The sequence below is a fragment of the Protopterus annectens genome, chromosome 5.part0 (genome assembly GCF_019279795.1).
Source record: "Protopterus annectens isolate FY-2018-M chromosome 5.part0, PAN1.0, whole genome shotgun sequence".
In the NCBI taxonomy this organism is placed as follows: domain Eukaryota; kingdom Metazoa; phylum Chordata; order Ceratodontiformes; family Protopteridae; genus Protopterus; species Protopterus annectens.
In genome coordinates, this window is record NC_056735.1 from 1,180,171,366 (window position 1) to 1,180,197,130 (window position 25,765).

General features: G+C 40.7%; 1 protein-coding gene across 18 annotated transcripts in view; it reads right to left on the minus strand.

Annotated features, from left to right (window-relative positions):
* Positions 1-25,765, minus strand: part of KIF1A (kinesin family member 1A) — a 2,189,582-nt gene that overhangs the window by 1,225,732 nt on the left and 938,085 nt on the right. For all 18 annotated transcript variants that reach the window (XM_044071047.1, XM_044071036.1, XM_044071035.1 and 15 more), the window contains exon 11: positions 15,440-15,515. In XM_044071047.1, the coding sequence (XP_043926982.1) occupies positions 15,440-15,515 (76 nt within the window). The remainder of the gene's footprint in view (positions 1-15,439; positions 15,516-25,765) is intronic.

Genomic DNA, 25,765 nt, shown 5'->3' on the forward strand with positions numbered 1-25,765 from the left:
GTGTCTTCGTCAAGTGGGGCTGTACATGATAACTGTGTCCATGTCAAGTGGGGTTGTACATGATAACTGTGTCCATATCAAGTGGGGCTGTACATGATAACTGTGTCCAAGTCAAGTGGGGCTGTACATGCTAACTGTCGCCAAGTCAAGTGGAGCTGTACGTGATAACTGTTTCCAAGTCAAGTGGGGCTGTACATGATAACTGTGTCCAATTCAAGTGGGGCTGTACTTGCTAACTTTGTCCAAGTCAGGTGGGACTGTATGTGATAACTGTGTCCATGTTAGTGGGGCAGTACACAATAACTGTGAAAACTGTGTCCAAGTCAAGTGGGGCTGTACATGATAACTTTGTCGAAGTTAAGTGGGGCTGTACATGCTAACTGTGTCCAAGTCAATTGGGGCTGCACATGATAACTGTGTCCATGTCAAGTAGGGATGCACAAGATATCTGTGTCCAAGTCAAGTAGGGCTGTACATGATAACTGTGTCCAAGTTAAGTAGGGCTGTACATGCTAACTGTCTCCAAGTCAAGTGGAGCTGTACGTGATAATTGTGTCCAAGTCAAGTGGGGCTGTACATGAAAATTGTGTCAAATTCAAGTGGGGCTGTACTTGCTAACTTTCTCCATGTCAAGTGGGGCTGTACATGATAACTGTGTCCAAGTCAAGTGGGGCTGCACATGATAATGGTGTCCAAGTCAAGTGGGGCTGTACATGCTAATTGTGTCCAAGTCAAGTGGGGCTGTACATGATAACTGTATCCACATCAGGCTGGACTGTATGTGATAACTGTGTGCAAGTTAGTGGGGCAGTACATGATAACTGTGATAACTGTGTCCAAGTCAAGTGCAGCTGTACATGACAACTGTGTCCAAGTCAAGTGGGGCTGTACATGCTTATTCTGTCCAAGGCAAGTGGGGCTGTACATGCTAATTGTGTCCAAGTCAAGTGGGGCTGTACATGATAAATGTGTCCAAGTAAAGTGGGGCTGTACATGCTAATTGTGTCCATGTCAAGTGGGGCTGTACATGATAACTCTGTCCTCGTCAAGTGGGGCTGTACATGATAACTGTGTCCAAGTCAAGTGGGGCTGTACATGATAACTGTGTCCAAGTCAAGTGGGGCTGTACATGCTAATTCTGCCCAAGGCAAGTGGGGCTGTACATACTAATTGTGTCCAAGTCAAGTGGGCTGTACATGCTAATTGTGATAACTGTGTCCTCGTCAAGTGGGGCTGTACATGATAACTGTGTCAACATCAAGTGGGGCTGTACATAATAACTGTGTCTACGTCAAGTGGGGCTGTACATGCTAAATGTCTCCAAGTCAAGTGGAGCTGTACATGCTAACTGTCTCCAAGTCATGTGGAGCTGTACGTGATATCTTTTGAAAGTACTTCATAGTACTCGCCTTCCAAATCAAGTGTGGCTATATATGATAACTGTGTCCAAGTCAAGTGGGGCTGTACTTGCTAATTGTGTCCAAGTCAAGTGGGGCTGTACATAATAACTGTGTCCAAGTCAAGTGGGGCTGTACATGCTAACTGTGTCCACGTCAAGTGGGGCTGCACATGATAACTGTGTCCAAGTCAAGTGCATTGTACATGATAACTGAGTCCAAGTCAAGTGGGGCTGTACATGCTAATTGTGTCCAAGTCAAGTGGGGCTGTAAATGCTAATTGTGTCGTAGTCAAGTGGGGCTGTACATGATAACTGTGTACATATCAAGTGGGGCTGCACATGATAACTGTGTCCAAGTCAAGTGCATTGTACATGATAACTGAGTCCAAGTCAAGTGGGGCTGTACATGCTAATTGTGTCCAAGTCAAGTGGGGCTGTAAATGCTAATTGTGTCGAAGTCAAGTGGGGCTGTACATGATAACTGTGTCCAAATCAAGTGGGGCTGTACATACTAATTGTGATAACTGTGTTCTTGTCCAGTGGGGCTGTACATGATAACTGTGTCCACGTTAAGTGGGGCTGTACATGATAACTGTCTCCAAGTCAAGTGGAGCTGTACGTGATACCTTTTTAAAGTACTTCATAGTACTCACCTTCCAAATCAAGTGTGGCTATACTTGAAATCTGTGTCCAGCTCAAGTGTGGCTGTACATGATAACTGTGTCCAAGTCAAGTGGGGCTGTACATGATAACTATGTCCAAGTCAAGTGGGGCTGTACATGTTAATTGTGTCCAAGTCAAGTGGGGCTGTACATGTTAACTGTGTCCTTGTCAAGTGTGACTGTACATGATAACTGTATCCTCATCAAGTGGGGCTGTACATGATAACTGTGTCCACATCAAGTGGGGCTGTACATGATAACTGTGTCCAAGTCAAGTTGGACTGTACATGATACCTGTGTCCACGTCAAGTAGTGCTGCACATGATAACTGTGTCAAAGTCAAGTAGGGCTGTACATGCTAACTGTCGCCAAGTCAAGTGGAGCTGTACATGACAACTGAGTCCAAGTCAAGTGGGGCTGTACATGATAACTGTGTCCAATTCAAGTGGGGCTGTACTTGCTAACTGTGTCCAAGTCAAGTGGGGCTGTACATGATAACTGTGTCCAAGTAAAATGCGGCTGTACATGATAATGGTGTCCAAGTCAAGTGGGGCTGTACATTCTAATTGTGTCCAAGTCAAGTGGGGCTGTACATGATAACTGTATCCAAGTCAGTTGGGACTGTATGTGATAACTGTGTCCAAGTTAGTGGAGCAGTACATAACTGTGATAACTGTGTCCAAGTCAAGTGCGGCTGTACATGCTAATTGTGTCCAAGTCAAGTGGAGCTGTACATAGCTCTGTCCTCGTCAAATGGGGCTGTACATGATAAGTGTGTCCACGTCAAGTGGGGCTGTACATGATAACTGTGTCTAAGTCAAGTGGGGCTGTACATGCTACTTGTGTCCAAGTCAAGTGGGGCTGTACATTCTAATTGTGATAACTGTGTCCTCGTCAAGTGGGGCTGTACATGATAACTGTCTCCAAGTCAAGTGGAGCTGTACATGCTAACTGTCTCCAAGTCAAGTGGAGCTGTAAGTGATACCTTTTGAAAGTACTTCATAGTACTCGCTTTCCAAATCAAGTGTGGCTATACATGATAACTGTGTCCAAGTCAAGTGGGTCTGTACATGCTAATTGTGTCCATATCAAGTGGGGCTGTACATAACTGTGTCCAAGTCAAGCGGGGCTGTAGATGATAACTGTGTCCAAGTCAAGTGGGGCTCTACATGATAACTGTGTCCAAGTCAAGTGGGGCTGTCCATGATAACTGTGTCCAAGTCAAGTGGGGCTGTACATGATAACTGTGTCCAATTCAAGTGGGGCTGTACTTGCTAATTGTGTCCAAGTCAAGTGGGGCTGTACATAACTGTGTCCATGTCAAGTGGGGCTGTACATGATAACTGTGTCCATGTCAAGTGGGGCTGTACATGATAACTGTGTCCAAGTCAAGTGGGGCTGTACATGATAACTGTGTCCAAGTCAAGTGGGGCTGTACATGCTAATTGTGTCCAAGTCAAGTGGGGCTGTACATGATAACTGTATCCAAGTCAGGTGGGACTGTATGTGATAACTGTGTCCAAGTTAGTGGGGCAGTACATGATAACATTGATAACTGTGTCCAAGTGAAGTGGGGCTGTACATGATAACTTTGTCCAAGTTAAGTTAGGCTGTACATGCTAATTGTGTCCAAGTCAAGTGGGGCTGTACATGATAACTGTGTCCAAGTCAAGTGGGGCTGTACATGATAACTGTGTCCAAGTTAAGTGGGGCTATACATGATAACTGTGCTCAAGTCAAGTGGGGCTGTACATGATAAATGTGTCCAAGTCAAGTGGGGCTGTACATGATAACTGTGTCCAAGTCAAGTGGGGCTGTACTTGATAACTGTGTCCAAGTCGAGTGGGGCTGTACATGACAACTGTGTCCAGGTCAAGTGGGGCTGTACATGTTAACTCTGTCCAAGTCAAGTGGGGCTGTATATTATAACTGTGATAACTGTGTCCAAGTCAAGTGGGGCTGTACTTGATAACTGTGTCCAGGTCAAGTGGGGCTCTACGTGATAACAGTGTCCACGTCAAGTGGGGCTATACATGATAACTGTGTCCACGTCAAGTGGGGCTGTACGTGATAACTATGTCCATGTCAGGTAGGGCTGTACATGATAACTGTTTCCAAGTCTGGGGCTGAACATGCTAACTGTCTCCATGTCAGGTGGGGCTGTACATGATAACTGTGTCCAAGTCTGGGGCTGAACATGCTAACTGTCTCCATGTCAGGTGGGGCTGTACATGATAACTGTGTCCAAGTCAAGTGGGGCTCTACGTGATAACAGTGTCCACGTCAAGTGGGGCTGTACGTGATAACTATGTCCATGTCAGGTAGGGCTGTACATGATAACTGTGTCCAAGTCAAGTGGGGCTGTACATGATAACTGTGTCCAAGTCAAGTGGGGCTGTACGTGATAATTGTGTCCAAGTTAAGTGGGGCTGTACATGCTAATTGTGTCCAAGTCTAGTGGGGCTGTACTTGATAACTGTGTCCAAGTCAAGTGGGGCTGTACATGACAACTGTGTCCAAGTCTGGGGCTGAACATGCTAACTGTCTCCAAGTCAAGTGGGGCTGTCCATGATAACTGTGTCTAAGTCAAGTGAGGCTGTACATGATAACTGTGTCAAGTCAAGTGGGGCTGTACATGATAACTGTGTCCACGTCAAGTGGGGCTGTACATGATAACTGTGTCCAAGTCAAGTGGGGCTGTACAGGATAACTGTGTCCAAGTCATGTGGGGCTCTACATGATAACTGTGTCCAAGTCAAGTGGGGCTGTACAGGATAACTGTGTCCAAGTCAAGTGGGGCTCTACATGATAACTGTGTCCAGGTCAAGTGGGGCTGTACATGATAACTGGGTCCAAGTCAAGTGGGGCTGTACGTGATAACTGTGTCCAAGTCAAGTGGGGCTGTACATGCTGTGTCAAGTCAAATGGGGCTGTACATGATAACTGTGTCCAAGTCAAGTGGGGCTGTACATGATAACAGTGTCCAAGTCAAGTGAGGCTGTACAGGATAACTGTGTCCACGTCAAGTGGAGCTGTATGTGATAACTGTGTACCCATCAAGTGGGGCTGTGTGTGATAACTGTGTCCATGTGAAGTGGGGCTGTATATGATAACTGCGGTGTAAATTTGTGGCTAGCTTTACAGGGAGCCAAAGTAGTACTTTGTTCAGCCTGTAATAGTAACTTATTCCTTGCTGAGTTAGGGACCCATCCTTTCAGTGAGTCTTGTTTATTTGTTGGTGCAAACTTAAGTCTGTACTATGGATTGTTGTAGAGCCACTAATTTTGAGAAGAAATTGGAGATCCAATACAGTTAGATCTTTCAAAGTGAGACAGAAGTTCAGTGCAGCCAGCTGGCTACTCAGTTTAAGGCAATGCTTGCAAATCTATTAGGACAGTTAAAGAAGTTAAGACTTTTCATCTTTTATTTATTTATTTTTGGCTGAAATCACTGGGTCCTTTCCAGTTGAGTGATATGCTTAGATTTGTACATACCAAAGGGGCATTACATTTGATGATGGCTCTGATAAGGGTAGAGTACATTGGTAAGATGACTTCATTGTATATTAAAGATATTTCTTTGGAAATTAATTGGGCCAGACAGAAGGATTCCCTGACTGTGGTGGAAACATGTTGATTGCATGAAGACAGAGCTGTCCATATAACTATCCAAGCCTCTTATGATCATATTTGCTTGAACAAAAGTACAACTTATATGAGGTAGGAACACCTTTCTTGCCAAAAGCTACCATGCGGTCAAGGGAGCCCGCAGGATTTTTTGCAGGGGGGTGCAAACCTAGAGCCCCACCCACATAGCTCGCCCGCCCCCTGCCAACACAGCCCAGTCCACCCACCCCCACAGCCATTCCAGTGTCCCATTACTTGGCTATTTCTCCCCATTTACTGTAGACACTGTTCAAATCTGTGTGCATACTGTTTTATGCTTTAGTTCTACAATGATTACAGGCAGTTGGATTTAATTTACAACTTTTATTTCAAACATTATAGCCCAAACACTGAGGCATTTACTAAACCTAAATAAAGCAATAGTCTTACAATGAAAACAGACTTGGCATTAAAGCTTCTCTACTTTTGAAACTCACATTCAATGAAACAGCATTGAAACCCACATTCAAAGAAAATGCATCTGGCCAGTGGCAGGTTATTTACCTTTGAACTGTTTTCAAGCAATAGGCTCCTTGCACACCGTTAGGGCCATGCAAAAGTTACTTGATTTACCTGATTGTATTAATTATAATATATAATTGAATTATATCCCTTGTATTATACAGCAGCACTTGTTTGAGTGACTCTGCTGAAGTAAAAGTAATCTGAATAATTCCACATTAAAGATATCTGAAACTAATGAAGATGTTGTTGCTAGAAAACAACTGTATATTTCAGTGTTTCATCTACAAATTCAGTGCCTGTTGCCGTCAAAGAATAAATTGCCTATGTTAAATTAAAAAATGGTAAGCGGGTATATTGCAATAGAAAATGGATGATAAGCTGAAAAACAGTTCATAGTTATTAGGCATCTCATCCAAAGGAGGACATCCTGAGGACTGCAGCATACAAATGTATATGCTGTAGGAATAGAACCTTAAGCCTTTACATTAAGATGCAAGTATTCTACTTGTGGTGCTACTAACATAGCTTTAAAACTTTATACCACAATACAGATACCATTTGCTAAACAAAACAGTTGCACATTGTAAATAGACTTGGCATGAGCAGCAGTGAACTTAGCTTCCATTAAAACTCACAGTTCCTTGAAAATGCACTTGAAAATTCCACCTGTTAACTCTAACTTGGGCATTTCACTTTCTCACAAACATACCACACCCCTCAAGGCCTCAACCTTAGTGCAAGAAATATGGACAAAGCCCAAAATAAATAGGGACAGATTATAAATATGGCTCTCAGAAACTTAGAAAATTGCAAGAGTAACAGGATTTGTGTTAGTATGCATTTTTCTAAATGACATGACATCTAAAATGGAAATGTCTCATTTAGCAACTTCAATCCTTTTTAGGAGGAATATGGGGCAAAAATCTGGACAGCTGAGGGGTATGCTACCTCCCTCTTATACACACACCAAATAATTCTGGTCAGACAAATTAGTTCTGGGAAGGTTGCACTGAACGGCACCGTGCTTGAGCTGAAGTGGGTGAAATCCTGGTAGCCAGTGATAACTGATCTGCAGCTCAGCAATGTGGAGCATTAAAGCATTTTTAGCAGAGCATTGTTTCATCACTACCTATTGTGTTTGCACATAAGCTGTAGTTATTTTAAACATTTGCCTTTTGATTACTACAGAGTACATTTACCCACCAGAGCTATTGTGTTTTGACTTCAGTGTGGAGCTGGTTGTTGCAGGGCTTGGCTTTTAAGTAAGGTAGCTATGCTTATTTACCATATACCATTAAAGCCACCCTGACCCAACTACAAGTGTACTAACACACAGACACTGCTATAAGACACTGGTATGCAATAAAATGTAATGAGCTTCTGAAAATACTGTAATCCTGTCCTTTTATTACAATGAATATAAAATACTTCGAAATAAGGTAAAAAAGCTCATAATCTTGAACCGACAAAACTACTTTTCCACACTTCAAAAACAATAATAAAATCAAACCCTCAGAAATTTTGGAAAGGTATCTCTACTCTACTTAACCCCAGCAAACCAGATACCCCTACCCCAGACCCAAACGCTCCTGACCAAGACTTGGCTACCCAATTTAACTCTTTTCATTTAATCCATTTCCAAATTAATGTCATCTTTCTTTAACACCACTACATTCTCCAAAACTCCTTACCATCCCCAACCATCTCTACCCCACTCTGCTACTACTTCCTCATTCCCATCTACTAACTCCCATCCCTCCACTCCTCCTACTCCTACTACTTCATCAGCTTCATCTGCCCCTAATTCTCCCTCTTCACACTCCTTTTTTCTCATTTAAACCTATACCCACTTCTACTATAAAGAAATTCCTTATGAAACTGAAGCCATGCACCAATGCTCCTGATAACATCCCTTCTTACTTTCTTAGCAAAGCTGCTGAAGCAATCGCTTACCCTATTAGCATTTTAATCAACCGCTCTATCCAAGAATGTATAGTACCCCAAGTCTGGAAAAGGGCCTTTATCATACCTCTACATAAAGGTGGCAACAACAACGTTACTAATTTCCCCATAGGTATTCTGTCCCCCATCTCTAAACTCCTAGAAAAGTGTATCCAACTACAACTCCTTCCACATCTCTTAGATAATCACCTACTAACTCCCACACATGGATTCAGACCACATCATAGCACTATGACCGCCCTCCTCTCCTTCCTTGAAACTAAATAAAGCCCGCGACTCTGGCCAAATTGTTTCTACCCTACTACTCGACCTCTCTAAGGCCTTTGACACTCTCTCACAGCCTGCTACTAACTAAACTTAACCTATCTCCCTCCTCCTTGAACTGGTTCTCCAGCTACTTATCTAACAGATCTCAAGCAGTCAAATGGAAAAAGGCCACCTCCTCATTTCTAAATACTCCTACTGGGGTACCCCAGGGCTCTATACCGAGTCCCTTCTCTTCAATATATTTATAAATAATTTCCACAACTCTATCCCATTCTCAGACATCATCCAATATGCCGATGATTCTGCTATTATCTGCACTGCCACCTCTATCCCCTCACTCCTAAAACTGACTCAAGATGCTTTTACAACAACTGAGCAATGGATGAAAAGGAATCACCTAGCACTCAATGCCTCTAAAACCAAATTAATGTTATTCACCCCCTCTAAGGCAACTTCTTTCAATATAAACACATTCCACATCTCTAGACAAAATAATCTACCCCTGGAACTGGTGTCGAGACCAAGTTACTTGGGGTCCAAATTGATAACTAGCTCAAATTCAACTCCCACCTACAGTTAAATATCAAGAAAACCCATCAAAAACTTGGTATGCTTTACCGACAAAATCATTACCTTACACCTGCTACCAAAATGACCCTCTACCTCATTTCTTATCCCCTCCCTTCTCTATGGAGCTCCACTCCTAACTAATCTACAGACCTCTCTAAAAACACAACTTTCCTCTTGCTACAACAAAATTGCCAAGTTCGCTACCAACCACAAGTCCTCCACCCACCACTGTTCCTCTCTCCAAAAACTAAAAATGGCTAGAGCTACCCAGTTCTCACATATACTCAACTAAATCTTGCACATAAGCTCATTTTCAACCCCTCCCTTTGTCCCTCCCTTTCATCAGCCTTTAAAATGCACCTTCCTGTTAGAGTATTAAGGTCCAACAATCAAAATCTATTCGAAGTATATAAACCAACTCGTCCCCCAGGCAAAAATCTTCTGTCTTATGGCCTTGCATGCCTTTGGAACTCCCTACCACCTTCCATTCGCACCACCCCAACCATTTTATATTTAAAGATCTCTTCACTCACATCTAGTATCCCAGTGGGAATGCTCTTGCTCCCACCCCACATTAACACTTGCAAACTCCATCTTCCTTCTTCCTCTGTTTCCTCCTGCAACTTTCCTAATTACCCACCCTAACTCATACATATTATTCCTACAATTATCAGAAAGAATATACTAGGCCACACTTCCCAAGTATTGCTTCCCTAATACGTTATTGCTTCTCAGTACTTTTGTGCATTGCTTCCTAATATGTTATTATTCCTCAATATTGTCATGAAATGCTTCCAAATATGTTATTTCTCAGTGCTTTTGTGCTAAATTTCCCTTTAGTCTGTATTACCCATTAATTTCATCACTAGATTGTACTCGCTCTAGTTTTTGTTGTATTATTTGCAAATTGTTATTTCTTGTATGATTAACTTCTGTGTAATTGTATAATTTGTATATCTATTAATAACCTACTTAGTTTTGGAGCTTTTCTCCCCAGGACTCCATTGAAAACGGGTTCATTTGGCCCAATGGACTATCCTGGCAAACCAACTGCAAATAAAATAAATAAAATACTGTCATATGCATTTCAATACCCAAGGCTTATACATTATCTAGTCATGTAAATATTCTCTGCATGGCAACAACGAAAAGGCTTTCAATGCTGGTAATTCTTTAACAATATACTTACTAAAGCTTACTTGCATCTTACAATATCCGACAAGCTTACTAAAGCTTACTTGCATCTTACAATCTCCGACAAACTTACCTGATGTTCATTAAACCATGGCTACTTAAACAGAGAAACAGGGCACTGTGACAGCATACAGTTCCAGAATAAGAAGCATAAATCAACAGTACAAAAACCAGAACATTTTGCAAAATCAAGGACAGATGAAAAGCCACGGTCGTATTTGTGATCTACTTTGGATGGGGGAATACTCTGCACACTTACACTGCATAACTGCTCCTTGCCTTCCATGGACACATCCAGAGCCACTACAATGGGGAGTGGGGTGCAATAAGTATGTCACAATTTGAAATGTCTCTGGCTGACAGTGATGGATCTGACACTCATACCTCTCAACTTCAGAGCAAGAAATCTGGACAAAGCCATACACAGAACTAGAAGTGCGACACAAGCCCAAAAATAAGGCCAATTTTTAAATATTGCTCTTATAACTTAAATAGAACAGGTAGATCTTGCATTAGTACAAATTTTCTGAAGGGTATGAAATCTGAAACTCAAATGTCTGCCATTATTTTCTAACTTCAATCTTTAATGACTTGCCACTAATTTGCCAGAAAACCACAATTTTATGAAAAACGGACCAAAATGTGATGCAAAAATACCTGTCAAAAAGGGACACCTTTTAATATTAACAGTTAACTTGAAGCAGCTAACAAAATAAGAGCATCCACATGCATTTCTGAAATAAAGGAAATCTATAAGTGATCATTACAGTTATATATAATTGTAAACCCTCCACATTTTCTTCCAAAATTGCCATTTTGGAGGAGGGATTATTAGGGAGAGCAACATTTTGAGCCAGAATTGGGGACAATTGAGATGTTTGGATATTCCTAATCTACAAAGTGATTTGCACGCACCTCTCAACCTCTTAATGCAGGAAATCTGAACAAGGCCAAATATATTGGGGAACATACAAACACTACTAAAAATTGCTCTTGTATAAACGTAAAGACAGTCTTGCATTAGCATGCATTTTTCTGAAGGTTATGACATCTGAAACTCAATGTCTGTCATTTAATGGCTTCATTCCTAAATGATTTGCTAGAAAGTCACAAATTTGAGGAACAAACCAAAAATAAGCAGCAAATATCTATTCATTCTGCAAAGATATGGACAACTGAGAGGTATAGTTCAACCGGGGCTGTCTGAGCTTGCTACCCCACTCACAAAATCATGGTCAAATGGAGCCTCCCCCCTGCAGCCATTCCAATGTCCCATTCCTTGGTTATTTTGCCCCATTTATCATAAACACTAATGTGCATACTGCTTTACTTCTGCGATGATTTAGGATTTCATTTGAAAGTTTTATTTTGCATTTTACAGCACAAACCCTAATACATATCTGTTAAAGCAATGCAGTCTCACAATGAAAATAGACTAACATTAAAACTTCTCTGCTCTTGAAATTCGCATGCATTGAAACAGCACTGAAAACCACTTTTAGAGAAAGTGCATTTTGCCAATGGCAAATATTAACTCTGGGCTGTCTACAAAATCATAGGCCCTCGAACATAACATACACGTGCTCTTTGATACACCTTCCGGACTGTATTACATTATATTCCTTGTACAATACAGTACAGTTGTTAGAGGGCATTTTAAATTTATTGTTTTGAACATTTTTCCAGTAAACAATGAAACAAAAAGCATCCACCAATGACAAAACTGCCCAATTCAGAACATTACCATCATAAAAGTCTACTCAAGTCCACCAGTATCAGTAAAAAATATACACAATCTCTGAAGTAGTAAACTCCACATTGAAAAAATTTGTAACTAATAAAGAGGTTGCTGCTAGCAAACAATTTATATGTCATTGTTTAATCTACAAATAAAGTGCCTGTTACCCTTGAAGAATAAATTGCTTTTGTTGCATGCAATAAAAAAATGAAAAGCTAGTAATACCACAATAGGGAATGGATAGCAAACTGTTAACAGGTTCATAGTTACTAGTTATCTTTGCCAAAAGACTGCAGCATCCACCCCCTTTACAACACAATACAGCATCAGCAATGCATTTACCTACTGTGGGAGTAGAACCCACAGCCTTCAGCAAGTACACTATCTGTTGTGCTATTAACAATGCAAGCAGACTAAACACAAGCAGCCCTAAACTTTTGCTCCCCTGCAGCTCTCGGCTCCTTGTAAAATCTACTCGACACTCAGCTGTATCTCTGAACTTTTCAGCACAAAAAATCTGGAAAAAGCCAAAATTTATTGGGGGACAAAACCAGGGACACATTTTAAACATTGCTTGTATAATGTTTGAAAGTTGCTAGAATAAAATGCTGCGTTACCACCATACATTTCACTGCCACGTCTTGAACCCAGGGGACCCCGTGCAAAACAGTCAGAGCAACATACCACTACGCCAAATCAACTGTTTTGTGAAAGAGGAAGACTGAAACTTAAATAGCTACCATTTAGTGAATTCAGTTCTCACCATAGCACAGCTGTCAACCTCTTAGCACAAAAAGACCTGAACAAAGCCAATAATGGGTGACTACAACCACCAAACATTCAGTGAATTCAGTTCTCACCATAGCTCTCAACCTCTTAGCAAATAACACCCAGACAAAACCAGTAATGGGAGAATATAGCCCCCAAACATATTCAGTGAAATCAATTCTTACCATAGCTCTCAACATTAGCAAAAAACCTGGATGAAGCCAATAAATACCTGAACAAAGCCAATACTGGGTGAAGACACTAACTATAACTGTAACCAAGTAGTAAGGGGAGACTGGATCTACACATTTTATTTTTCCCCAGGCTGATTAACTTTAAGAGTGCACTTCAAACGCTTTTAAATAAAGTTCTAGAAGGACAAATTAGAGTCCCCCCCCCCCCATTGCTTCTGTTACTGTGGTGGAAGAAGCACCTTTTACCCTCCAAAGGCATACGTAGCAATTTGCAACTTTGGTCCTGTTGCTAGCTGAGAAATGAATCACACATCTTTGGAAAAAAGGATGAAGAACCAGCTATAAGTCAATTAATAAGTATGTATGTTATATTAAGTAATGCAATTAGAGCAGTCATTAACCACTCCACACTCGAAAAAGGTAGCTCTATAGGGGGGAGGTTCAACTAAGTCTGAGGAAAGGATACTGAAACACTTCTTTCTTTTACAAAATTCACAAAATATACACGGAAGGTGCAGAGCACTACTCACTCACACAAACTCCATCTCAAGTAAGTGCGGCGCCACTTTTGTGTTTTCGACAACCGCCAAGTGTTCAGTCACTGTGAAAAAAAAGGACTCCGACTCAGGAGTGGAGCAACCAACCTACCTTCTTCTTGTACCAACACCACCACCAGTCCAGTCCTTCCACCACACGATGGTTTTGAATAGCCACAGCCATGAATCAGGAAGGATAGTCTTCTCCACTGTCCACCTGCAGTCTTCCAAAATGATGCGGTCGCCAGTTATAAAGTTTAAGGAGGAGTTTGACGCTTGTCACGTTAGTAATCAAGTATGCATCATTGTGTCATGTGACTGCCTGCCACACCACCTCCGCTAACATTTCTTCCTAAAAGTCCGATTCTACGAACAATGCAGGCTTTACAGAAAAAAAAAGTAAGCGGAAATAAAATAGAAAAAAGTGTCTTTTACAGAAAAAAAAAGTAAGCGGAAATAAAATAGAAAAAAGTGTCTTTTGCAGATATCATTAAGAAAATCCAGGGGGGTGCAAGTGCACCCCCTTGCACCTGCCTGCGGGCGCCCTTGCATGCGGTAATGTTTTGCACTTAGCATTAGACATCTTCAGTACACTGGGTAAGTATGTATTCCAGCCTTTGTTGGAGCAGGTTAGTATCAGTGCATGAGTAGGTAACAGTGCCTTGTCTGCAGTCATCATCAAACTTGGTTAGCCACATGTATTGGCTTAGATGTCTGCAAAATAAATTCCAAGCAGGAGAGGACCCAGCACTGATCCCTTCCATACTCCACTAGCTACAAGTTTAAGTTCAGAGAGCATGCCAGCAACTTCGGATGTATTGGGAAGCCAGTTTGCAATCCAGTGTAGTAGTTTACACTGTTTGTCTAACTTTTCAATAATTCCAGCATGTTAAATAGTATCAAAAGCCATGGCCAGATCAAGATAAGCAGCATGCACAGAGTGACTACTGTCCACAACCTCAGTAACCTTTCTAAAGAAGTTTAGGAGGCTCAGGACACAGAACTTACCCTTCACAAAAACAAACTTGGTGATGGCTAGTTCAGTTAAATAGTTCACTTAAGTTGCCTATCTCTGTATAAAGGAGTTCTGTTATGATACATTCCACGGTTTTGTATATAAGGCTGACGAGGCTGATGGACCTATAACTACCTAGATCAGTCAAAGGGTCACCTCTGTACAGAAGAGCCACTTACTGACATGGTTGTCTGTAAACTGTATAGGCTGGTAAGAGGTCAAACAGTAAGCTAATCTAATGACTTTAACAACTGATGACAGAGGTCACTACTGTCTCCATTAGCAAAGCTGCAGAAATCTATGGGAGTGATGTTCCTCTCCGGGAACCTTCACTAAGCTTGAAGTAGAAGGCAGGAACTACATTCCCACATTACAGTGATCATTGTTCAACTAATCTAACCTTCATGGACAAAATGTTTGCCAAACATTGCAGTGAAATCTTTGCTTAAGAACTTTTAAACCTGTACAAATCTCCTGGGAGTATTTTTAAAATGTATGGGACACAGACTTGCATCAGGCTGAATTTGGGAGTTTACTGGCACACAAAGCATATACTTGTTTATCATGAAAACTTACCTGCAGGTTTTACTACAATGCACTTCATCTTCCCTCACTTTACACAGTTTACTAACCCAGTATATGAGTTCTGAATGCCCATTCATAAATCCAAGTAATACTGAGGCTGCAGGAACTCTATAACTGTCAGGTTAAGAATAAGAATGTTACTGTATGTTGGTTGTTGTTTATCTTGTTGTTATTATGTGATAAAACAATAAAGAGAATTTTAAAAAAGGAACAAGAATGTAATGAGTAAAATATAGGTGCTGACAGCAATTGTTCAAAATCAGTTTACCTAAATGGTATAAATATGGTTTTAATCTTGAGCATTGAGCAAGAAGGTTCTCCATAAGCACATACAAATGACATATTCACCCTGCTCACATTATGGCAGTACTTCAGCAATAAAGCATAAGTAGCAACAGAGAGAGGATAACTACACTCACCTAAGTTTTCCCTTAGTAACCAAGTTAGCACAGAGTCCCGATATGGAATGAAGTCAGTTTTTTTCTTTTTCTTGTTCTGTATAAATAATGTGAGAAAGAGTAGGAAAAACAGACAATTGATAAATCAATATAACACATTTCTGATTCAAATAAATAACAAATGAGACTTTTTCATTTCTGAAACTTTAAAGAATGGTGGGCATAAGGAAGGGTAACCAGAACCGAGGGTGTGAGGTACAATCAAGCAGTTAATTTAAGAATAACTAAAACATCTAGTAATCACTTAGTAATATTTATACATAATGTCTATGAGTGAACTTTACACTATCTAATAAATGTAACAGCATTAAATACAATTAAAATTAAAATTAAATTACGGTAATTTACTTTGTTGTCGGTCTTAGTTTCACATTCATTCATTCAATGACAGAATCAACCTAGAACAGAAGAAGATGTACACAACAAGCAACTAACTAATCTAGTACTACTAAAATATTCTCTGGGATTCAGAAAGGCATTCCTTGAGCAGGAAGCCTTAACAGAGCCATTTTCCCCACAATGGCAAGCATCTGCAATTTTCCTACTGGTGGAAGCTTCAGTGCAGAGGGTATTCCCGCTGGTCGAGCCCCATGCTAAAACAGCAATCTCTGGAAGTGAACCAAAAGTGGAACTTGCTAGCCAGTAAGTATACTAAAACTAAAATAAGACTGCCAAACCAAGCTATATGGACCAAATGATCCAGTATAATTGAAAACTTTATTGTCCCAGTTAAGTGATTCTGTCCTTGTTAGGACTTCATCAGGACTGTGGAAGCAGCTAATGCTAATAAGTCATGTACTCTTCCCCAGTAATGCCTACACCTCCAGATTTATGCTGATTCAGAGAACTGTTTGGCTACCAAATTTTTCACTATTGTAGGAAAGAGTGAACATTGTTAAAAGACTCATTCACTCCTATGGAAGCAGTTGCGATGCAGGTAAGTTCAGAGACAATGTGGGGAATGAGATGGTGTTTATATTATGTGGACATGTGAGTGCATGTTAGTACAGGAATGAATGTGTGTATGTGTGTTTGAAAGACTGTGTCTGTCTGTCTGGATGATTAGCTAGCCAATTGAGGGTCTAGTTTTGTGTGTGTGTGTGTGTGTGTGTGTGTGTGTGTGTGTGTGTGTGTGTGTGTTGGAGCATAAGTATGGATGAATGGGTGAGTTGTTAGAACAATATGTATTAATGTGTGTATGCTTAATGCCAATTAATAATCAAATGATTTAATACGCTTTTCATTCTATTTTTCATGCACTGTGTTATATATAAATTGAGTTTCATACAAGACTGAAAAAGATGCTTTTTGAAAACTGCAGTATGCTTTCTGAAACTTGCAAGTTGCCCTCTGACCTAGTAACTGCTAGCACAGCAATATTCATGTTTATGCCTTTTGGAAATGTACTTGAGAAGCAAGTGCTTATCTGCTAGGTCAGGAACGAATGAATGAACAATACTATATTCTGTAAATGTAATGATTTTAGACAATCAGCTCTGTTCGAAGCATGAGTACATGTGCAGCTGCAGTAACTTAGAGATAAAGTAGACAAAGGATTATTAGAGAAATGAACTGCTAGCATTGTGCTTGAATTAGCCATAGTACCTTGAATGGTAACATAACATGTATCTAACTGGAAGTAATCAAGGCCATGTTGTTTTCCTCAGGAAGTTTCACATAAAAATTGATAAATCAGCAGAAATTCATGGGAATGATGGTCAACAGATGATGATGAGAAAGGTGGTAATCTGTTACGTCAGCTTGGTAGGCCATGACTAGTTATAGAATGTATAAAAATGAAAGCATTTCCTGTTTCTGGTTAGAGAAAACTCTGTATTAGCACGTTCTTGTCTCCTTGCTGCAAGATTAAAGTGCCTTAATCTGAACCTACCATGTTTTGATAATTTTTAAAGTATATTTTTCCTTTGACAGTTTGGTCCTTCGGACCGGAAAGTACCTCTCGCTCTAGGCCTAGGTCAGAATTGGGCCCGGTGGCATGCATCTGTACGGAGAAGAGGCCAAATTGGCTCTTCTGTTTTGAAAGACATCCGACTGAATTGTCATTCGAAAGAGGCCAGCCACTGTTTCTGATCTGGGATTGGAGGACAAGTCAACGATCCGGTGGATCAACTCACGGAGGGTCAAGTAAGGAGGAATTACCTTATTTCTGTTTTAAGATCAGGGACTAATTACAGAACTGTTTTTTGTCAGAAAGATTTGTATGTGCAGATCAGGGACAGAAAAAGGGGTTACTGTTTTTGTCATAGATCAGGGAAACAGGATAGGTAGGCAGTTATTCTAGATAAACTGTGAAAAGGTATAGAACTGTGGTACCACGTGATAAAAAGGGTTACGTAACAATTTACAGCTTAGCTAAGGCAACAATGGGAAATCAGTGTACGAAAAGCTCCCAAGACCCGCCCCTAACTGAAGACGCGAAGTATATGCAATTACAGCGTGCCGACAATGTTAAGTATTATACAAAATGGGTTGACAAGTATAAATTCGATGGTAAGTTAGATAAACTCGCACTTATTAAACTTGTCAGGCAACTAAAAACAGACGCAAAAGGTCAATTAAAAAAGCAACAACAATTAGGAGTCCCTCAGGTGCATAGGTGGCATGAGGAAGCAAATTGCAGGGAACAAAAAATAAAGAATTCAAAAACGATGTTCTTAGATAAAGAAGACAATAACTTGGTAATAGCAACGGCCCCTCCTTCGCCCCCTCCGCTTCCCTTACCAGAATATGAAGCGAGTAGACAAGCTGATCCACCTCCGCTATATCCAGCTGTTTCTACAGCATCAAAACCGTTTGTCAGGGATCCTATCGAGACAAGGTCTCGAACACGCGACTTGAGGAGGGAGATAGAATTATGCGAAATAAATAGAAAATCACAGGCTATGAGTGAAGAAGAGATATGTCCACTCATAGAAGTACCAAATCCTCAGGCAGGACAGGCAGGACAGGATCCGACTCTTTTAGTTTATAGACCGTGGACACCGGAGGATATCTGGAAAGCCACAGAAGGAATTCCCCATCCAAAAGTGAATTTTTGAAAATTTTTAGAAGACTTACAGGGTATGAGATTAAGTTATCATTTGAATGGAGAAGAAGTAGAAAAAGTAGTTAGACAAATTGTAGGTCCAGATTGGCACATGATTAGTGGCGACTGGAATCCCCGTGATGCACAGCTTAGACCACTCCCACATACTAATGCAGAATTGGATGGCAGAGTGAAAGGTCTGACAGACTGAATCTCTGAAAAATGGAAGCCTAGGGCTGATTGGACTTATATTAATCAGTGCATTCAACAAGAAGGTGAAACAGTTGATAGATATTATGCTAGATTATTGGAATGTTTTAATAACCATTGCAGAATGCAGATACCAGAAAACCAGACACAAGATTCCCCATATGAACAACAGCTAAAGAATGCATTCTTGAAGGGTAGTATAACTCCCATTAGCAGCTTTATTACAAAGCACATGGTAGATCATCGTACAAGTAGACTGCAGCCATTACTTGAATATGCTAGACATGCAGAAAGACATTTTAATAGTAAAAAGAAAAAGAAAACTCAAGTATTTTTGGCAGATGATGGGTCAGAAGTATTTGTAGTACAAACTGGGAGAAAGGGTAAGAAGAATACCTATGGAAATAAACAATCTGACAAGCGGTCAGAAGATTTTGAAGAAAGAAAGAAAAAAGGTGAATGTTTTAAATGCGGGAAAAAAGGACATTTAGCAAGGGATTGCAGGCTAAATAAGAAGGTGACTACAGAAAATAAGGAAGATGAGTAATGACTATATGATAGTCAGGAATCACTGAATGACAATAAACAGGAAAGGCCAAGTGCAAATGTGATAGCAAGGGTAGAGGATGTGACAGAAGGGGTAGAGGATGTACATGAATTTGGAGACATTGAAGAAAATGAAATTTTGGACTTAGCCTTATTGAGCCTAGAGCTTTACTTAGCAGATACAAAACCGGAAGTGACGCTTCTGGTATAGGGGAGGGAAGTCAATTTTTGTGTGACTCAGGGGCTTCACGGACCCTGATACACCCTTCCAAATTACCGGAAGATTCAGAATCACCAGATTATATACTAGTGAAAGCAGCTAATGGACAGCTGTATCGGGAGCCACTCTCCCATGACATAGCAATAACAGACCCCGTTTCAGGGATGACCCAGAGAAGTAAAATTGTAGTTTCTGCAAAATGCCCAGTAAACCTTTTGGGCAGAGACTTAATGCAGATATTTGGTATAGCCGTAGTTCCAACCATGCAGGGTATGGAAGCACAGCGACAAATGGATACTTTTGTAATGTGACCAGAGGGTGAGACATATTATTGGTACAGCCAGGACTTAGTTACGACTGGTCCAGGGGCAATAACCGAAGAACTGATGAACGTAGCCATCAGTAAGTCCTCCTCCCTCGACATTGACAAACAGCATTTGTTGCATTGTACTCTATATTACTGTAATAGACCAGGACCTGATAAAGATTATGAGCAAGAATTGTTTCAGAACCACGCAAACAGACTAGTGTTACGAAATTTGTACTGGGACACAGAAGGAAACAGTGTAGTAAGCTGTTCATTGCTCCAGGAATTTTTAGCACTTTACAAATCTAATCGATTGCCACATGTTAGCTTAACTAAGAATAGAGATTTGAAATGGGCAGGTGAAAAAGTCACAAGGTGGGAAAAGCAGACAGAATTAGAACTCTCCGAACAAGGAGTACAGAAACAGAAATTGAATTGGAAAACACAGACACACCCAGCTGTGCACTCACAGGCTAGTGAGAATAGCTGAGTATTACTCTTATTGGAAGAAGAGGAAAAAGCCTTGCAAAGCATACCAGACATTCTCTGGTCAACAGGGAAATCAGATGTAGGACTTGTACGAACAGCAGGGCCAGTTACTATTACGCCAAAGTCAGCATTTAGACCCCAGAAAAGGCAGTATCCCTTGAGAAAGGATGCAGAGATAGGAATCAAACCTATAATAGCAGCCTTACTTAAAGAAGGAGTCTTAATAGAATCTTCTGATTCACCATGTAATACACTCTTATTTCCTGTCAGGAAAGCAAATGGGGAATGGCGGATGGTCCAAGATTTACAAGCTGTAAATAATGCAGTTATACCCAGGGCACCGACAGTGCCAGACCCGCACACCTTACTGAATGATTTAAAGCCTCAGCAAAAGTGTTTTTCTGTGGTAGATATTAGTAATGCATTTTTCTCGATACCGATACACCCTGACAGCCAATATTGGTTTGCATTTACATTTCAGGGAAAGCGGTATACATATACGAGATTACCACAGGGATATTGTGAAAGTCCAACAATATTTGCACAAGAAATGGCAAGCAACCTGGCGGGATTTATCCCACTGAGAGGTAGTCAGATTTTACTTTATGTAGACGACATTCTGCTGGCAGCCCCCGCCCAGCAAGAATGTAAAGAGGACACCATAGCATTATTAAAGTTTCTAGCTACTCAAGGACACAAAGTGAACAAGAACAAACTACAATTTTGGAGAAAAAAAGTTAAGTACTTGGGATATGTAATATCCAAAGAAGGTAGAATATTAGACGAAGATAGAAAGACAGCAATACTGCAAGCACCTAGACCAACTACGAAGAAGGAAATGATGTCCTTCCTGGGAACTACTAATTTTTGTCGGAGTTGGATACCAAATTATGCTTTGGAATCTGCTCCACTGGCCAATTTCATATTCAAAAAGTCGATGGCAGCACAGGATTTATTACAATGGACACCAGAAGCAGAAGCAGCTTTCTGCAAGCTGAAACAATTGATAGCATCATCCTTAGTTTTAGGATTACCAAACTATCATAAGCAATTTTTTCAAACTGTAGACTGTAAGCAGGGTTATATGACATCAGTATTGACACAGCAGCATGGGGACAAGCAACGCCCCATAGCTTACTATTCATCACAGTTAGACCCAGGGGCACGGTCCCTGCCCCACTGTGTACAAGCAGTAGTTGCAGCTGCAATGGCAGTGCAGGCTTCGGCCTCAGTAGTGTTATTCCACCCTCTCACATTGAGAGTACCTCATGCAGTCGCAATTATTTTACTGCAAGAAAAAGTAGCATATCTTTCTCCTGCTAGACATCTTTCCTGTATGACTATACTGTTGAGCCAACCCCATATGACAATTGAATGATGCACAACTCTGAATCCGTCAACCTTGCTCCCAACCCCTGCAGTTGGCAAACCGCACTGCTGCCTGCAGGAGATTGAGCAAAAGACGTTACCTAGACAAGACCTTACAGATGTTCCCTTGGATGATGCCAAGGTGACATACTATGTGGAAGGCTCATGCAGGAGGGGTCCTACAGGACAGATCCTAGTGGGGTATGCAGTTGTTTCTGATACTGAAACTTTAGAAGCAAAATCTTTACCACACAATTTATCTGCACAAGCGGCAGAGTTGATTGCCTTGACAAGGGCATGTACCTTAGCAAAAGGTAAGAAAGTGAACATTTATACTGACAGTCAGTATGCTTTTTCTACTGCACATGTTTGTGCGCAGCAGTGGAAAAATAGAGGAATGATAACATCTACTGGTAAACCAATTAATCATGCGCAATTCATTTTAGAACTATTAGACTCTATTCATTTACCTCAAAAAGTAGCTATTTGCAAATGCGTAGCTCATAACAAGCAACAGGATAAGATTTCAAAAGGTAATGCGCGGGCTGATACAGCTGCGAAGCAAGCAGCTTCAGCCTCAGAAGCTTTTCTTTTGAGTGAGGAATTACAACTCTCTGAGACCTTAGATTTAGAAATGTTAAAAACAATGCAGACACTTACTACAAATGTAGAAAAACAGAAGTGGATAAAACAAGGAGCAATCCTTGAAAAGGGACTGTACATCTCCAAGGAGAAGAAACCAATTTTGCCATCTAACTTGTTTAGATATGCAGCTTTGTTGAGCCATGGGCAGAGCCATGTCTCAACAGGGGGGATGGTACAGTTAGTGAATCGAGTGTTTACTACCTATGGATTTACAAATTACACAAAACATTTCTGTGCAGCATGCCATGTTTGTAACAAGCATCATGCACAAGGGGCATTGAAGCTTAAGCAAGGAAGTTTCCCTACACCACCGTATCTGTTTCATACTATTTGAATGGATTTCAAAGAACTGAATAAATGCGAGAATAAGAAGTATTGCCTTATCATTATAGATATGTTTTCCAAATGGGTGGAAGCTTTTCCAACTAAAAATCCAGATGCAGCTACTGTTGCAAAGGTCCTTGTTAAAGAAATTATACCCAGATTTGGCATACTGGAAAAGATTTATAGTGATAACGGTACACATTTCATGAACCAAACAGTACAGCAACTTAGTCATTATTTTGGAATATCATTAAAAAATCACTGCGCTTACCACCCCCAATCTGCAGGGTTAGTAGAGAGGCATAATGGGGTGTTGAAGAACAAGCTTAGAAAGTTGATGACCGAGACACAGAAGAACTGAGTGCACTATTTGCCTTTAGCACTGTTGAGCATGAGAACTGTTCCAAATGCAAAAGGATTAACTCCTTTTGAAACTTTGTTTGGGAGGGCATATTATACACCTCAGTGGAAACCTCTCATGTCTGCAGAGCAAGAGGCTGACAGTTCACTTGCAGGGTATATGAGGCGATTTTTGAATAACAAACTTTTGCAGTTAAATTCTGTTTCATATAAAGAACAACCGAAATCGGAAGCACCAGTAGCCCCAGGCACCTGGGTCTGGGTGAAGACTGTAAAGCGAAAGAACTGGAGTTCTCCGAAGTGGGAAGGACCGTACCAGGTACTACTGTCGACACCCACTGCAGTCAAGATCGCGGAGCGAGCTTCCTGGATTCATTTGACGCACTGTAAACTGGTTAAGAACTTTGAATTGGACAAAAACGTTGTTACTGTTGTACAACGAGAACATAATGGCCAGGTACAGAGTGAATAGAGACATTGAGCAACCTCAGAAAACTTGTATGATCATTTTAATAGCTATGCTAATCACACTGTTCTTTTTGTTGTGGCCACTCCTTTTTCCTGCCACAAAAGTTGAACTGATTAGACGTAATGAACCAAACATAGACTGGCATCCGAACTTCAACACTTATCAGGCAATTACACGTGTGTATGCTGAGACTTTTAATGTTTTGAACTGCTGGGTCTGTACGGCCATACTTGAATATGCTAGACATGCAGAAAGACATTTTAATAGTAAAAAGAAAAAGAAAACTCAAGTATTTTTGGCAGAAGATGGGTCAGAAGTATTTGTAGTACAAACTGGGAGAAAGGTTAAGAAGAATACCCACGGAAATAAACAATCTGACAAGCGGTCAGAAGATTTTGAAGAAAGAAAGAAAAAAGGTGAATGTTTTAAATGCGGGAAAAAAGGACATTTAGCAAGGGATTGCAGGCTAAATAAGAAGGTGACTACAGAAAATAAGGAAGATGAGTAATGACTATATGATAGTCAGGAATCACTGAATGACAATAAACAGGAAAGGACAAATGCAAATGTGATAGCAAGGGTAGAGGATGTGACAGAAGGGGTAGAGGATGTACATGAATTTGCAGACATTGAAGAAAATGAAATTTTGGACTTAGCCTTATTGAGCCTAGAGCTTTACTTAGCAGATACAAAACCGGAAGTGACGCTTCTGGTAGAGGGGAGGGAAGTCAAATTTTTGTGTGACTCAGGGGCTTCACGGACCCTGATACACCCTTCCAAATTACCGGAAGATTCAGAATCACCAGATTATATACTAGTGAAAGCAGCTAATGGACAGCTGTATCGGGAGCCACTCTCCCATGACATAGCAATAACAGACCCCGTTTCAGGGATGACCCAGAGAAGTAAAATTGTAGTTTCTGCAAAATGCCCAGTAAACCTTTTGTACAGAGACTTAATGCAGATATTTGGTATAGCCGTAGTTCCAACCATGCAGGGTATGGAAGCACAGCGACAAATGGATACTTTTGTAATGCAACCGGAGGGTGAGACATATTATTGGTACAGCCAGGACTTAGTTATGACTGGTCCAGGGGCAATAACCGAAGAACTGATGAACGCAGCCATCAGTAAGTCCCCCTCCCTCGACACTGACAAACAGCATTTGTTGCATTGTACTCTATATTACTGTAATAGACCAGGACCTGATAAAGATTATGAGCAAGAATTGTTTCAGAACCACGCAAACAGACTAGTGTTACGAAATTTGTACTGGGACACAGAAGGAAACTGTGTAGTAAGCTGTTCATTGCTCCAGGAATTTTTAGCACTTTACAAATCTAATCGATTGCCACATGTTAGCTTAACTAAGAATAGAGATTTGAAATGGGCAGGTGAAAAAGTCACAAGGTGGGAAAAGCATACAGAATTAGAACTCTCCGAACAAGGAGTACAGAAACAGAAATTGAACTGGATAACACAGACACACCCAGCTGTGCACTCACAGGCTAGTGAGAATAGCTGAGTATTACTCTTATTGGAAGAAGAGGAAAAAGCCTTGCAAAGCATACCCTGTTCTTTTTGTTGCGGCCACTCCTTTTTCCTGCCACAAAAGTTGAACTGATTAGACGTAATGAACCTAACATAGACTGGCATCCGAACTTCAACACTTATCAGGCAATTACATGTGTGTATGCTGAGACTTTTAATGTTTCAAACTGCTGGGTCTGTACGCCCATACCAACAGCTTACGGGGTTTATTGATGGCTGCTATCCCCCTAGGGGTCAATGAGACCTGGGAAAATCTGTTTTTTGACACAGTTGATATTAAAGCACATGATAAGGTAGCACTGTATTTGCCTGTAACACAAAAAGGAATTGTATGCTTTTACAAAAATGACATCATCCAAGTGGGATGGAGTAAGTGTAATGTCACAGTACAGTATAAATGTTATAGAAAACCAAACGATTTAGGTGGATCTTGTAGTACAGATTATGACTCATTTTTGAAATCTATGCATAAGACTCTTGATCAGGTACAATGTAATCCTATACTTTTTAAACAGTTATCTGTAATAGATAGGAAAATGTTTCATGCAGGGCAGTCATTTCGTAATAAAGTAACAACTAAAGTAGAGGACTGATATTTCGTGTGTAGTAAAAAAGCATATAAATGGTTACCTGAGAACTGGTCTGGCAGTTGTTTTTTGGGGTACCTGGTCCCGGCCATCCAACATACTGCAGTTTTGCCTCAGAGAAATATTCAAAATACCTGAGATGTGACCAAAAAGACTGTCAAGAAA